The sequence below is a fragment of the Melitaea cinxia genome, chromosome 9, assembly GCF_905220565.1.
Source record: "Melitaea cinxia chromosome 9, ilMelCinx1.1, whole genome shotgun sequence".
Lineage (NCBI taxonomy): Eukaryota > Metazoa > Arthropoda > Insecta > Lepidoptera > Nymphalidae > Melitaea > Melitaea cinxia.
Window position 1 is genome coordinate 10828418 of NC_059402.1, and position 17225 is coordinate 10845642.

At 33.7% G+C, this 17225-nt stretch overlaps 2 protein-coding genes across 2 annotated transcripts in view; one reads left to right on the top strand and one right to left on the bottom strand.

Moving 5' to 3' along the window:
* The first annotated feature begins 616 nt into the window (after window positions 1-616).
* LOC123656132 lies at window positions 617-4731 on the top strand. Its single transcript, XM_045591841.1, has 7 exons — window positions 617-703; window positions 1310-1454; window positions 1713-1817; window positions 2688-2798; window positions 2926-3074; window positions 3446-3623; window positions 4562-4731. Exons 1-7 carry the CDS (start codon window positions 617-619, stop codon window positions 4729-4731), a joined length of 945 nt encoding a protein of 314 aa, XP_045447797.1.
* Window positions 4732-14900: 10169 nt separating this feature from the next.
* The window catches only part of LOC123656133 (arf-GAP with coiled-coil, ANK repeat and PH domain-containing protein 2), a 24470-nt gene continuing 22145 nt past the window's right edge, over window positions 14901-17225 (bottom strand). The window contains exons 16-18 of the mRNA XM_045591842.1: window positions 16325-16431; window positions 16060-16208; window positions 14901-15082 (exon numbers count right to left, since the gene is read on the bottom strand). Of these exons, the coding sequence (XP_045447798.1) occupies window positions 15063-15082; window positions 16060-16208; window positions 16325-16431 (276 nt within the window). The 3' untranslated portion in view covers window positions 14901-15062. The remainder of the gene's footprint in view (window positions 15083-16059; window positions 16209-16324; window positions 16432-17225) is intronic.

Genomic DNA, 17225 nt, shown 5'->3' on the forward strand with positions numbered 1-17225 from the left:
ACATAAACTTTTTATTATAATTATTTGTGTGTTATTTCTTGTTTATTGTAGTACTTTTTATATTATTACAATTGGTTGATGAGAGACATCTTTGTATTAATACAGAAAAGACCATAACATTTAACAAAAAATAATTATTAGTAATTAACATTTAACAATTAAACTCTCATCTTTAACAAATAGTATTTAAAGCTATAATATATTGGAAACGAGTTAATTTATAATTATGATTATTATTTTAATTCATATAGAAATTTAATAGAAAAGAAAACACTTTTTGTTGAAATTCTTTTCGTGCAAAGTGTTAGAACAAGAGGAATAATAATTTATTTATTTATTTAAAACATATCTAAAAATGATTAGTTTAAAAATACGCAGCAGAGCGTTAGAACATTTTTAATTTTGCGGGTAGTTTGAAATATTATGGGTACGAGTCCTTGATACATCATTCTAAATTGTTTATAGATATATTTATATATTGTTATACTTTTTGTGTATATATTGTGCAATCGGGGCCTGGAAGGTTCTTTTAAATTCAAGAAGCGTCGGGGATTGCACGTTGAAAGAACATTTAAATAAAAAGTAAATATCATTTGTAATTTGATTTTATTGTGTTATGGATTCAATGCAATTTAATTATAATATGGATGAAAGTAAACCAATATTTACTACTGCGAGTGATAGTCATGCAACAACAACAACGGTAAGAAGCACCCTGCACTAATCTTTAATGTATATTATCACATTGTTTTTTGTGTCCACCTTCTTTCTTTTATTGTTTCTTTTTTCTATATACGAAATCTATACCTAAGTATTTTGCAATTTTTAAGTTTTGTCAATTGTATATTTTCTGTGTATGTTAGTTATGAATATTAATGTTTTCTTAAATAAATAACTATGACTAGTTGATGAGTTAATAATAAATTTTATATACGTTTAAGGAAATTCTTTTAGTTCAGCCACTCAAGTTACAGTACCTACATTATTTCAAATTTATATTGCATTTTACATATTAATTAATTTGTACGATTTTATTTTTATGTTACCCTCACATTAGGAAATTCTAAACATTTTTTAATATCATATCAAAAATCGATAATTGGCTAGATCACCGACACGGTCAGTCGGAGATGCAGGTTCGATCCCCGCTGGAACGGTTGATTTTTGATATGATATTAAAAAATGTTTAAATGAATTAATTTCAATTTTATATGGGAGAAATTGAGTTAAGCATGATTGTTTTATTACTTAGTTATTTTCTTAATTATATACAAATATTTAAAACAAGATAATTTCGCTATAAAAGCAGGAGAGTTTCGCGCCGTCAGATAACAGACCCGGCATCAATTGTCAGGATAGCGCATTTTCTCCACTGGCTGCTCCGTTCCAGAGCAGAGTTGGGAACGAACTGCTATCACTAATGACTCAACAGGAACCAAGAGCGGCTGACACAGGTAACTTAGCAAATTATGTAAGCTTTTAAGCTGTCACGGTCACTATGAACACTTTTGATTTTAAGAGAATTACCGCGATTGTTATTTTGAACGCCACGATATTTCGGCGACTTACAAAATGTTAAAAAAAATAGGGACACGAGTGACGAATTTTGTCTATCTAACATTAATCATACTGAAATAGTTTTTCATTATATGTCGAATGAGATATAAATCCGGATAATGTAGTCGCGACTAAATACTATTGTGATATTTTAGCGCCTTCAGCCGCAGAATTAGATGATGTCTTGATGAATCTACGTTTAAGCGGCTCGGAATTGTTGTTTGATGATGTCGATCATAACCCACAAAATTATTTTCTCGGTAAGTATATAACTTCTGTCTAAAAGTAATACAAAAACGCATTTTTTTTGTAAAACGGTACGATGCGTTACAGGGGCAGGAGGGGGGCTCCAACAACGTGTTACGTAACATTTTTTTTATTTAAATAAAAAAACTAGTATAATCTCCCAAGCTGGTAACCCTTTTCATTTATACCCCTTTTGTGTATATATATATATATATATATAATTATATCTATTTAAGTGTATGTATAGTTATATAATTGTGTTTACATATATTATTTTAAAGTACACCTCTATGCCGCTTTATTCGTATTTAGGTATGTCCTTTTTCTAAAGGTTGTCTGGAAGAGATCGCTCTTAGCGATAAGACCGCCTTTTTAACCGACTTCCAAAAAAGGAGGAGGTTCTCAATTCGACTGTATTTTTTGTACATACCTTTTTTTTGTTATTATTATTTTTTCTTGCTTGTTTCTTTTCTTTTATGTTACATGTATTGTTTTTGGTTGTACAATAAAGTATATTTGTATTATTGTGTTGTATACTTACCGGAAGTTTGCGCAACATAGTTGTGACATTGGGGTAAAAATGGTCAGTTGGGTGTTACGTAACGTTTATAGGGGCAGGGGGGGGGGTGGTACAGGAAAACGTTACGGCGCGTTACATGGGGGGAGGGGCAGGTCAAGAAACCTTCAAAATTTGCGTTACGTCACACTTGAACGTCCCATCTGTTTTATTTTCCTCATTCGACGAGACGTTGGCTCTGTTCCAACAATTTTTCGTGTATTTGATTTTTTATTTTAAAAAGCGCTTTCCGCGCGAAGATAAATGGCTTTTAGTAAAAATTTATGACAAGACATTAATCATTGTATGAATTATTTTTCGTTGGCAGGAGGAAGGGCAGATCCGATAACGAATTCTCATCCAAATATCTGGTCAGAAGGGTCTGGTCCAGCTACCAGGAACGGAGAAATGATTGATACTTTCGACTTCTTGATAAAAAGTAACTTATTTTTGTTTACAAGAAAATGGTTTTTATTAATTCTTTTATGAACATATATTTCTTTATACAAAATTTTATACAAAACAAATCATAAGGAATTTATAAGTTATTTTTCGGTTTCTACCAGGCTTGTCGTCGGCTAATAACTACGTGTCGATGCTTACACGTGAACAGTTGTCTGTCCTGCGTTCGATTCGCCCCAGTCTTCTTTACGAATTTCTACAGGAGGTGGCCAAAGTGCGAAGCGATAAAAGAATGAGGAGAGCTCTACCAAATGTACGTACACGATATTATTGCCCACTACTAAAATGCTGTTGTATGTTTGTGTTACTGATGTTTATATGAAAATGTTAAATAAATAACTAAAAATTAGACGGTTATCGAATTCTCTCTCCAAACTCATTGTCGATCCTGGAACAGTCTAAAGTCTGTATTGACTTACAAAGGTATCTGTATTGAATTACAATTTGTACATATGTTAGGTTAGTATCTAAATATCTAAAAGAAACAATGTGGGCATGAACCCTCTTCTTAAAAAAACGGTAATGGTTTTTTTTTTTTTAAGTTAAGCATCACCAGTTACGATTTTAGGAGACATTGACCTCGTTTGGACGTTTGCGTTGCTTATGTAGCCTGTTCTTATTTAGGAATGTGCTTTCTGCAAAAACAACGGCGAGAACGAGGAGAGTTACTCATCGCATGCTCTGAAGGACTGGCGCGGGCGCGTGCTGTGCCCCGTACTTCGTGCTTTCCGCTGCCCGCGCTGCGGTGCCACCGGCGACCGCGCGCACACCATCAAGTACTGTCCGGAGAACTCGGAGCCAGGTAACCATAAGTGATCTACATTACGTAGAAAACCTGGCTGTAGAATTTGGCAACAATCCTCTCAGCGGTATGCTACGAACTACGATTATGATTACTTAACACTGGGTGATCCGCAACTTGTATGATGTTTGTTATCTGCGATTTATAAATTCAAATTGTTTATCATCATCATCATCATATCTTCAGCCTTTCGCAGTCCACTGTGCTGGCTTTATCGCACCGAAGACGTTGCTGCCCGTCTTCGACCTGTGTATTTCAAATCCAGCCGTTGGATTGTTATTCCGCCATCGATCGGCTTTTTAAGTTCCAAGGTGGTAGTGGAACTGTGTTATCCCTTAGTTGCCTTTTACGACAGCCACGGGAAGAGAGGGTGTGGCTATATTCATTACTGGTTAGCAAATTGTTTAAGAAATAACATAATATAAAAAAAAAAAACAAAAAATTTGTTACTTTTACTGTTATGTAATTCATATAAGACAAGATAATTGTGTTTGCAGGCAAATGAAGAAAAATCGACTTCAATTATATCGACAAGTAATACAACGTAGGTAGACGAAAAAATAGTCAAGTAAATACGCATTATCAAAGATTACTCCAAAAGTTGTACTCAGATTTCGATAAAATTTAAATGTGACCACATGATAAACATCGGCTTTCGATTAAATTAAAAATCATTAAAATCGGTACATCCAGGAAAAAGTTTTACGGATTTTCGAGAGTTTCCCTCGATTTCTCTGGGATCCCATCGTCACTGGTTTCCTTCAAAGTCCAAGAAGCCTGTTAAATAAATGATACTTAATACGATGTCGACAATATAGCTTTGAAAACCAATGCCTACGTATTTAATTATTGTATAAGTATTTTTAAACTCGGGTATACTTACAAACGTTTATTAATATAAATTAATTAAAAACAAATTATTTTGTAATAATGAACAGGTCTGGAGCGTTCGGGAAGCCTACTCTCTCGCCGCCGCATGCCGTCAGCAGGCTCGCTGGTGATAGGCGCGGGCAGTCGTAGCTGCGGCGCGCCGGCCACCCCTGCTCCCTCGCCCTCGCCCAACACACTCGGCCACTCTTCTCTGTGGTCTAGCTTCGGCATGAACTAGCCTCATATTATATCAGTTAATTTAAAAAAAACACAGGACTCTGTTCTACGGAGCTCCTTGTGAACCTCGACATGACTGATTCGGACTTTATCCAACATATAAGTTTCTAAAGTTTCGCGGTGTAACTTTGAACCCTTTGGATTCTACGAGACTTACTGCGATTAATATTTTGAAACTTCGGTGTCGTTGCAGACGCTATGGTCGCGGGTGACACCCGGAAAATATCGGGAGTATCAAAATATTAACCGCGGTAAGCCCTGTAGAAAATAATAATAAATTTATGGTTATTGTTATAGCTGAATTGGTGAGAGCCTAATGATTGGTTACTCAACTTATGTTAACAATAAGATGTAATGAAAGGCCCTTTCACTTAAATCTACTATATCTTCATATTGAATACCGGCGAGTATATATGGATATTTTGAAGCATTACATTGTTATAATGCTGTTCTTTACTGTTAAGGATTTATGTGTAGAAAGATTCAAAAATTTCGTATTCTTTTAACTAATTACTTATTTTGTATAAAAATTTCAAATATTGAATGTATTTTGGGATAATTTGTAGTCTTTATAAGTTAATGCATCGTTCGTCTGATTCGTCCTCCAATTTGATTGCAAAATGTTCATTTACTACAGTTCGACGTAGAAAAGTGAACAGGTTAAGCAAGCTTATTGTTGATCGCTACTGCTTCTAATAATAGTATGCTGGCCATACTTTGTTTGAAATAGTCAAAATAAAGATCAATACGGTGGATGACTCGACAGCTCTTTTGTTAATTTTTCATTGGGTTATAGATTGCTCATCGCCAATCCTGTTTTTAATTATTTAATTTATAACATCATTCCATTATAAACAATTACAATTCAATCATTGCAATACTAAATTTTCAATGAATTTATTGTTAATGTTGATGATTATTTATAAATCTATTAATACATTAAAATCGCATATTTACCATCATACTGTTTTTAGCTTTGGCAAATTGTAATACAATTTTTACGGACATAGTTTACCAATGAAAAATGTTCTTTCTCGTGTTTGTTCTCGGTGTGGGTTAAATATTAATTATCTTTGGGTTTTAAAATAAAATTAGGAAGCATTCAACTATGCCTTTTCTTTTCCCCAATTACAATCGGTATTGCTATAAGAACTGTGTAATTAATGGTAAATAAATAAATATAAATAAATATCATGACATACACACACGGTCGTCTGTTCCTATGGTAAGCAACTTAATGCTTGTGTTACAGGTAACAGCCGACTGTTATGTGTTATTATTGTTTTGATAAATATACATAGAAATAATACATATATAAATATATAAGTACAAATATTATATTACACCCAGACTCAGGCGGGAATCGAACCCGCAACCTACGGCACAGACAGCAGGGCCACTACAAACTGCGTCAACGGGCTAGTAGTATTGTGCCTTAAAAAATCACTAGGAGGGGTAAGACGCAGGTAGGCGATCCCGAGCTGCATGCGCAACTACCGTCCGAACTAGTTGGTAGCTCGGGACCCGACTTTAAGGGTTTTTTAATCTTAATCAAAAAAAGACATAGTTCTGGCCCCGTGTCTTCTATTTTCTTTCATTCTAGTTTTATCAAACATGCCTCTCGTACTTTCGTACTTCATACTTATTTCTTTCTTTCATTCATCATCTTTCATACTTAGGGTGGGTTCCCAAACTATTTATGCTAAGTTATCTATCTATTGTTTTCGTATATTTACTTCTCAACACAGGACAAGCAAACAACGTTAGCCATAATGTTAATTTTCATTTTACAATTTATCTTCTTAAATCTATGTGCGTTGTAATTTTTAGTCTACTTTTTCGGTGATATTTATTATCGTCATAAGAAAAGCTAGTAATGTATAGGTACAATTTAATAATCAGGTTTAGTGCTTAATAGTTCTAGAATTTATACAATTTAACAAAAAAGTTCACCGAGTATAAAATAAATAAATTTATAGAATAAAAGTAGCCTAAGTTACTCCTTGCTACATCAAGTATCTGCCAGTGAATGTCCTGTCAAAATCGGTCCAACCGTTTCAGAGATTAGCTGAAACAAACAGATGAAAATGAAAAATGTTATTTTGTTATATGTACTGTGCATACAACCAAACTTATGCATTTAGTATAAAGCGGTTATTTTAATATTACAAACAAACCAATTTTATTTATTTTTATAGATTAATTATCGTCTAAATGATATAGTGTAAAAGACGAAGTTTGATAAAAGTATTTCTTTTGATATAAAAATCAATTTGTTACTACCAAATGTGCATTAGAAATGTATGATCAATTTTTATTGTATTTATGGTTCACTGTTTTGGCGATAATGGCTTACTCATAAAAGATAGATATATGCTGTCGCGGACATTTTTTTAGGACTAATTAAGATAAATATTTCTCTTATACATTATATACATGTAAACTCCACAGTTTTTGCACCGTACGCCAGAATAGCTCGCAGATGGCAGATTTTTTTCCGACTTACTTGACAATTATCGTTATATTTTGGACAATTCACACACTATCTCAAAAAGTTATAGCCTATGTGTTATTCTAATGTACCTATAAGCTATATAAGTAAGCTTTCATTAAAATCCATTCGGTAGTTTTTGCGTGAAAGTGGAACAAACATCCATACATGCATACAAAAAAACTTTCGCGTTTATAATACCTATTAGTAGGATTAAATTATTTATAAAAACTGTCACAACCTGTCGTGCAGCGGATCATCAAAGGTGTTACTAGGCGACCACTGTACGTATTTGTAGGTACACTGTGCTGAGGTAGTGTAGTAATGTAGTCATATTTCTCAAGGGGTAGTATTTAATCCTACAACTGTAAATCCAATTGTTTCTATTCAAATATTCGAAATTACAACCAAAAATACTGAATTTGACAATAAATTTGTTCATCAAATAAATCAAATCTAGTATACTGTTTGATCTATAAAACTAAATTGTTTTACTGAATGACTATCTGTTACCTAAAAGTAAAAGTGATAATTAATTCTGTGTGTGCAACAAAATATTTAAGGGTGAATATTTTAAGATAGACATATTCAGGGTTTGTAAATTAAGGTCAAATATTTCTTTCAATTACAACTTTTATTGATTTAACCTAAAGTTTATAGTGCAGATTAACGAAATAAATCAAGCGCACAGTATTTGAAATGATATATAGGTCTGAATCTAAAGCTGAAAATTTCCGTCGAACGGTGATGAGATATAAAACACACGGTAATTAGTGTATAAAAAGGGTAATTATGCTTCGTGATTGGTAATTAGAAATAAAGTGAATAATATACTTGAATCACATATTTATTAATTATTTAGGTGACAGTAAATGATTTCAAACTTAGCTATATAGCGACGTGATTGAATAATAATAATTAGTCAAAAATAAAGCGGTTTTCCCAAAAATTTATAATACTTTCTGTCTAGTAATTGAAATAAAATCAACTAAGACACAAGTAAGACACTAGTAAGACACTAGTTCAAAACTCAGTGAAATTGAAGTTAGACGATGAGATCTTATATAAAAATTTAAAAAATATATTATCCATCATATATATAACTGCAGTGTGAAGTTCTAGCTCTTGCCTACTTCCTCCAAAGTGGAAAGCTGGAACCTCCGACCCATATTTCAAAGCATAGTTCTCACTGAAATCTATGTGAATGATAGCTTCATTGCCCTTGAGAGTTTCCTTCGGATCTTTTACTGCAGCAAATTGCCACCTGCGTGTTCCTTCATGTTTCAGAAATATAGGAATTTTATTTTCTAATTCTGCAATAGCTTATCTAGGAATAGCTATCTTTTTAATTTCGTGGTCGCGGTCAAAAAATAATTGAATGTCTTCTTTTAGTTTCTCATATTTAACATTTCTTTGGTTAATTTTATTTATCTCTCGCACTCGAAATCTATTAGTTTCAGATAAAATCTTAAGATCTTTCAAAATCAGCTTATTACTAATGACAGCATCACTAAATTCTCTTTTTTCTTTATTCAATTTTTTATTTTTGTAATTTGCTTCTAACGTATTCCTCATTGCTTCTCCAAATATATTTTTTTCTTTGCTTCTTCTACTTTGGTTTTGTCTCTAACTAGTGCTGTTACTTTAGAATTAGGACTTTGCAGTCGTTTTTTTCAGTCTTATAATTATTTTCGTCTTATATTTATTTTAGATTCTAATTGTGATTTGTAAATTTAGTCTTTTTTGTATTATGTAGCGCATCTTCCTTAATTTTCATCTCAAGTTATTGACTAATGTTTCGTGTAGATCGTTAGATGTAGATGATTGTGGCCCATTTTCACAAATTGAGTTTTGTCTTCTGGGTGTTTTTTCAATATTATTTCCATTATTTTCACTTTTACTGGGACTTTCACTTGTATATTTAACTCCTTCCTTCATTAATTTCTTTTTTTGAAAATGTTTTTTAAAGTTCTTTCTCCATTTCTTCCTCTGTAGCCTTCTAGCTCTTCGTTTTTTGTATCGCTGACGTTCTTTTTCATTTTTAAGTGCATATAAAATAGGTTCAGCTTGGATTTTAGCGTATCGTTTCGGACGCGCGATTTTAGCCTTGGCCAATGTTTCCTCTTTCGATTGCTGTTTCTTCCGAGGCATTTTTACTCTGATAAATATATATATACATATTAGTGGTCTGCTGTATGGCTACGGCACTAAAGAATTTAGCCAGCCCCTCTCTTCCCGTGGGTGTCGTAAGAGGCGACTAAGGGATAACAACTACATCCTTGGAACTTAAGAAGCCGACCGATGGCGGGATAATCATCTAACCGCTGGCTTTGAAATACACGGGCCGAAGACGGGCAGTAGCGTCTTAGGTGCAACAAAGCCAGTCCTGCGGTCACCAACTCGCCCGCCCACCGCGGTGACTATGGGCTACACACATGAGTTCACGCATTTTTGGCGTGAACTTGTGGAGGTCTGTGTCCAGCGGTGAACTGCAATAGGCTGAAATGATGATATGTTAGTGGTAGGTGGGTAGTCTGTTAGTAGGTTTTTTTGTTGCGAAAGTGCGAGTTCATACCGGAAGATCAACAATGGGTCACGCGTTGGTAATAAGAATTCTACCTTGGGCTGGACTAGCGGAGTAAGAAGATTCAATATAATAAGAGACCAGCATATGCTGGTGCCAATTACCATTTTAAATTGCTCATTACCATTCGCCAAAATACGAACGGGAAAAACGGTAATTATATAAACGGTAATTAGATATTTGTATACTTCTTCACATTATAGGTTCTTTGTAGAACTTAAAAAATTAGAAACTTAATCAACTCAAAGAGTATCCTATGGCGACTGTTACAATGCATAAAAATGTTAAATAAAAATATTAGACTTACCAGGGAAATCTCGAACGGTAAGGAGATTTTTTTTTTGCCAAACACAATTTCTGGGCGATTAAGGTAGGCTAGAGTTGGCGCCAAAACACTTTTTGATGTGTTACCCGCACGAGTCGAGAGGCAGAACTGAGCGCGACCACCGAGTTCTCTACAGATAGCAATTTACCCTATGCACAAAAAAATTACCCTCCGACTGTATGAACAAATGGTAGTGAGTCGGAAGTGTTGGGACAATTTTCAAAGTCATCACAAATTGCCTAAAAGTATTCTTTAATATGTATAATTTTGATAATTGGTAAAACATGTTGTGTACTATTTAAATAACTTCTTAAAAATACGATCTTTAGAGTATTTTTATAACTTCAAGAGCATGAACTGCTAAAATTTGGAGATTGGGACACGAATGGTGATGAGATTTGAGGAACGTTTACGAACATAACTAAGCTATTTATAACAATAGGAATATATTATGTACATCTGTATATAGTGCTGCAACTATATTTTACGTGAAATGAAAAAAAACGTAACTTTATATTTAACTAAGTAGTTATTTATGGAGGGCCGCGTGATATGCACATCTCAAAATAATCACCCTTAAATCTATTTTTTTTAATCCATCATCTATTAAACAGTAAGGTAACTCAGTTTTTTTTTAAAATTACAAATTACAAAACAGGAAGGTACCTAACTCAGTTTTTTTTAACAAATCAATTTTTGTTATTACAAGATAAAAAAAAATCTTATTGTAGGTATTAAAATAACCTAACGTAAAGTTTTAGAAAATGATTTTGGAAATTCTGTTGTAAGATGGTTAATTCAGTGTGTAAATCAGTATTTTTGTTACCTATACAGTGAATAATTTTGTCTTAAAATCTGTCTATTTATAGTTTCAGCTAGATTTTCGTTCGTTTAATAAAATATGTTTAGGTAATCAAGTAGTTAATTTGCAACGCAGTCATTTATCTTATTTGCAGTGGGTTATTAGACGAGAAATTTAGTTTGCTTGAATTTTAAATAGAGCTTATTGTCAGTTTCTTGTATTATTTAATCACTTTGAAAACTCTGATAGCACGATATTATACGTCAGTTTTCTCTAATTACGTAGTTAGTATGTTGCGCGATAGATGTCGACACAACACCTTACCTTGTATCACTTTAAAAACCTAATCTTATTATACTGTAATGACACAGAATGTATCTATGTGTGTGTAAAAAATGTAAGTGTGTTTTTAATTTAGTATGTGTGAGTTTCGTAGTGACAGACGATTATTTTTGTTTGGGAATTAGCTTGTGTGCGTAGCACAATTTTCTCCCCGCAAAAAATGACAGACAGTTTTGTATCGGTAAAAAACGCTATGGCTACTCCCTCCGTCTTGCTCTATGATTTTAGCATATTTTATTTCGCAACTGTAAATCTTAAAAGTTGTAAATTCTTAATTGAAGCGAAACTCTCTAATAGCCTATTATACCTCTGCTGGCAGTCTATTCGAAACTTATGTGCAGAATAAATTTTATTCACAACCGGTAAAACCGTCGCCTAAGGCCCGGCTTCCACCAAAGCGGAGATGAGAGATGTGCTGCGAATGTGGCAGGCCTTTCCACCAAAACTTATATGTAATAATCAAAGCTGACGATATCGTAAGTGCAGCTACATAGTTAAGTTATTAAGAGTGTTGACATAATAAAAGTCATTATCAAGTTTAAATACTTTAATGAAAATACAACTACGCAATAATGATTAATATACATTAACAGCATAACAGAGTATTCAATATTTTGCGATAGACACGATTATTATTATATAATACATAAAGTTTACACACGCTAGTATTATATACTTAACATTTTACTATTTAATTTTCGAAACGTATCCACAAATTTCAGACATTTTTTTTTAATACACTCTCTCATTAGTTTAATGTATATTTAAAACAAATTAAACTTATTAAAATCTATGATTCCTTAATAAGGTACATCTGTTATATTGAGACCAATTGTAGATTTTTATGAGAGCTAAAAGTATATATAAATTAAGCTCTATCAATGAGATACGCTTTTCGAAAATTAAGTCTAGAACATTTCAGTACTTTTTAATTCTGCAATGGCACTTAATTTCTCAATTAAAATTTGAACTGAAAGTTTAGTTGCATTACCAATGTAAGTATATTAAAAAAGTTATAAAAATAAAACATTTTAGATTAATAAAATTATGGTCACAGTAACGGTAAAGCTATATATTTCGTTTCATCATACATATTTAACATTTCAAATCAATCAATCAATATCAAATTTTTAAGATTATTTTGTAAACAATTTATTATAACATCAAACGAATCATATCATATAATTTTTACCACAAATCACAATATATTGTGGCTTAGCCCAAAACCTAAACTTAAAATGATTTTGAAGAGTTGTATACAAAGTATGAAAATACACATATAATTAGAAAAATATCATTAAAGTATTCGTTACTGTATAATAACGTCAAGTATCTCAATTCCTAATACATATAACACAACAAAAACTTGCGTTAATATTGAACACGAACATATTACAATAATTCGTAGTAACAAAACATCTAACATCATAATATATAGATACTAATTATTGCTAACAGCTAATCGTAAATTCATCAAAAGTATTTTCATTGCATACATCTATTAATATACAGCAACACTGAGTTTGTCAGTTTGAATGTAATAAACAATTAAAAAACTCAACTTTGATTTAAATTGATTTTCAATTTCAAATCATTCATAAAGCAAAAAAAGAGCCAGGAGATAAGTAATTTTCAAAACTAGTCAACATTTTTGGCCACAATTCCACCTACGACAATTGAAAGCAAACTTGTTCCATTGTTTACATTTTATTAGACTTGGTTTAGAATAAATTAAATACGTCCCGATAATCGATAGAAGCATGTGAAATTGTTTGTTTAAAAAATTTGAATATGGAGATTTGAAAATTACCGCCTTAATTATGAAGAAGTGGGAAACAAATCAAAACAGCAGATTTGTTCAACTATCGTTATCGTTAAAACATTTTGACCACTGAACTTATGTTGGTAAAACTAAAGTTTTGTTATATGATATGTTACATTGTTTGTACTACTATTTGAAAACTTAAGAAAGTAATAGACAAATAAAAACAATTTCCCCCTCAGAAATTTTGATAGGACACACAGAAAATGAAGCGCGTACTTGAATCACTTAAATGTGTATTACTCGTATATTTAATAGATATGTATTTACATTTGAATTAAAATTGGTATATTATTATATATTATAGTTGGCAAGTGTAGCAGTGTGGCGAAGATTTTTATAAAAATAAAAAAGAAACATTAACAATACATATGAAAAATAACTACAAAACGATGAGATTCGAAATATTTAAAAATATTTTTTTATTTCGTTTTTTCGTTGTTAATTAAAAATGGAATAGATTAGGAATCGAATGACGAAAGTATAAAGGAATGTATGCTAAAAAATCTTTGGGTAAAAGGAAAAGAAATTTGATTTTAATCAAAAAGAACATAAAATATTTAAAAATTTCAGACAAAATAATGCTCTCTTGGAATGCACTAGTATCATAGATTTAATAATTATATAAAAAAGCATTTGTCACGAGTATTTTTAAGAAAATATTTAAGACATAAAAATATTTATTTCGTGTTGGCTAAGCGCACGATTTTCTTTATAGCAAGTGAAAAGTCGGGTCGGCTCGCTAGTAGAATGCAATTAGTAAGTACAGTTTGTTTAATTTGCATTGATTACAACAATAATTATTATTTTCAGTAGATTTGTAACAATTCCTACTTTTACTAATGAAACTGAAATACTTAATCATTTTATTGTACTTTTAATAACATTTTTAGCCGACTTCAAAAAAGGAGGAGGTTACTCATTTCGAATCGAGATGAATATATATGTTCGGGGATAATTTCGTCGTTTATGAACCGATTTTGATCATTCTTTTTTTTGTTAGAAAGGAGGTATCCCAAGGGCGGTACCATGATAAGGAAACCAGGATTTGATGATGGAATCCTAGAGAAATTGAGGGGAAAGCCTCGAAAATTGTAGCAACGACTAGTTCGTCTGTTAATTTTTTTTTTCGTCCACTTACGTTGGATTACTTGACGTCTATGTAATCGAAGTCGGTTTTTTTTTTCGTTTGCGAGCAAACACAATTAACTAATCTGTGATGATAAAATCTAACAATACATTTTCTTCTGTTTTTACCATATTTTTGTTTTTATATAAAATTATTAATAATTAATTGTAAAAGATAAGTATTTTTATAATGAAGTAATATTTCCCTCACCCGGAAATTTTCCTTACAACGCTAAAGCCCGTATCCGCATAAAAAAATCTTTGGTTTAATATACAAAAGCACATCACATAACCATTTATATGGCATTAAATATATAATATTTATTAATCAAGTTTATATTTTATTTTTCATTCGGAAGATATGATGAATAAGTCTTTTTAATAGGAATTTGGCAGCTATAGTTTTTTCAACGATGTTTGTTTAAAGCCTCGTTTTTCAAGAGATCAATTTCAATATATATCTGAAATAATTTTATATATACCTTTAGTATATTAATGAGATTTTATTTGATCAATCTTTTTATCTTACAACTAACATAAACTTTTAACTAATTCCCTATGAATTTCGTTCACACAATTATAGACACCGTGCAAAAAGAAAAGAAATATTTCGTACATATTGTAAGATCTTTGAAATAAAATTGTGTTACATAATATTACATTTATATAATAATTAGTCAAATTATTACAATACGTAAATTTTATAATTCAGGTTGGTTTGTTTTGTATTTAAACGTAAGAGACAGGGGTTAAAAGCACTGAATCGATTGTGATGTATCACCGGTAATCACTCGTCTCGCCACCACAGATGCAGTCGCCGAAACCTCCTCTCTATTCGTCATTCACTCGTTTGTTCACCTGAAACGTGTATGTCTATTATTAATAACTACAATGGGTAAAACATTGACATTCGTATACTAAATGTTCGTAATGATTTACAGTGTTACACTAGTGTGAGACGCTTCAGTCTGTAATATACTACAGCTGGGCATAGCCCTCTTTCCCCACATAAGAGAAAGATCAGAGCTTATTCCATCACGCTGCTCCAATACGGGTTGGCCGATATATTACCTACTATAAGTAACGATCGCTATCAGGTGTACATGATAACAATCGGGAACGACGGCTTAACGTGCTCTCCGAAGCACGGTGGGGAGACCCACAAGGACTGCACAAACACCCAGACCACGGTTAACATGTGTATAGCCAAAACAAATGTTTGTCATGTGCGGGGATCGAACCCGCAACCGCCAGCGCAACAACCACAAACCAGTGCTATGACCGTTACGCCAACGCGACGTCGCACGTATTAAGAGAAACGCCAGATTTTTTTAAGTGAAACATGCTTGCATGACCGGTGCGAGTGCCAGCTGCGTGTAGTCGCGGAACACTCGTCGTGCGTGTCGGCTAGTGTTGTCGTCACACCGACACGACACGCCACCTACCCTCGTTGTTGTTGTGGCGCGCGCGCACGAGCCGCTCGGGGTGCGAGTGCGCCAGCTGCGTGTAGTCGCGGAACACTCGTCGTGCGTGTCGGCTAGTGTTGTCGTCACACCGACACGACACGCCACCTACCCTCGTTGTTGTTGTGGCGCGCGCGCACGAGCCGCTCGGGGTGCGAGTGCGCCAGCTGCGTGTAGTCGCGGAACACTCGTCGTGCGTGTCGGCTAGTGTTGTCGTCACACCGACACGACACGCCACCTACCCTCGTTGTTGTTGTGGCGCGCGCGCACGAGCCGCTCGGGGTGCGAGTGCGCCAGCTGCGTGTAGTCGCGGAACACTCGTCGTGCGTGTCGGCTAGTGTTGTCGTCACACCGACACGACACGCCACCTACCCTCGTTGTTGTTGTGGCGCGCGCGCACGAGCCGCTCGGGGTGCGAGTGCGCCAGCTGCGTGTAGTCGCGGAACACCTCGTTGTACGTGTCGTCATTGGATGACATCTCGCTCTCCCGCATCTCCTCGTTCAGTTTCGTTAACCTCAAACTGTTTATATTACATAGGCTCTCATTAGTTCCATTAAAGGTATATAAAAAATTGTGATCAAAAATTATACTTATTTTCTAGGTTGGATTACGTAATAGATTATTGATTATACTTACAGTGTAACAATGTCTGCGTTAGCGTGCGCGACGGCGATGTCGAGCGGCGTGCGGCCCGCTCCGTCCGTTATCGACTGGTCCGCGCGGTAACGAAGTAGCAGGCATACCTACGAGTATTTTATTTGCATATATATATTTTATACACACACACACACACACACATATATATATTCACGGTGATTTTATAACCGTTTTGGAAACGAAACATTTTACTTTGGAATCATCTATAGTACCTATAAAAATGGATAAATCGATTGTAATGTTGACTAAAAAAAGTTTTAGTTTTAATATTCATTTTTACTCGATCGACTTGGAAAGTAGTAAGGCACTGATCATTCATTCATTATTTTATATGAATGAAACACGTCCGTGCGCGCTTCGGTTGATAAAAGTATACTTATAGGCGCGAGCTAGCGAGTACTTACGTAGATAGACTCGTTTGTCCTTCATACTTTACACGGCTTAGGATCGTCAGAAATACCCATTTTATTTAAACTTCTTTTCGATTATTAACCACGATTGTTCTTTTCACAACAAATCAATTTATAAACGGACTGTACCTAGGTATAAATTTCAGGCGTATTGAAAAAATCGGAGCTATCTACAGAATAATTAACTTACATATCTATTAACAGTTTATTTACACTATTTACACTTCTCAGTATCGAAGCAACTGCTCAAAATGGAGTCCGCTGCGTTCAATACACAAACGTACATGTTTGATACAATTGTCTTTTAATTTTCTTAATGTGTATCACTTTTCACTTTATCAAAAGCGTCCACTATCGCAATGCGTAAATCATCACGGCTTTCATATTCACGTGTATAAACAAGTCTTTTTATTTCCGACCACAAGAAGAAATCCAGGAGCGTTAAGTCCGGGCTTCTAGGTGGCCAAGAC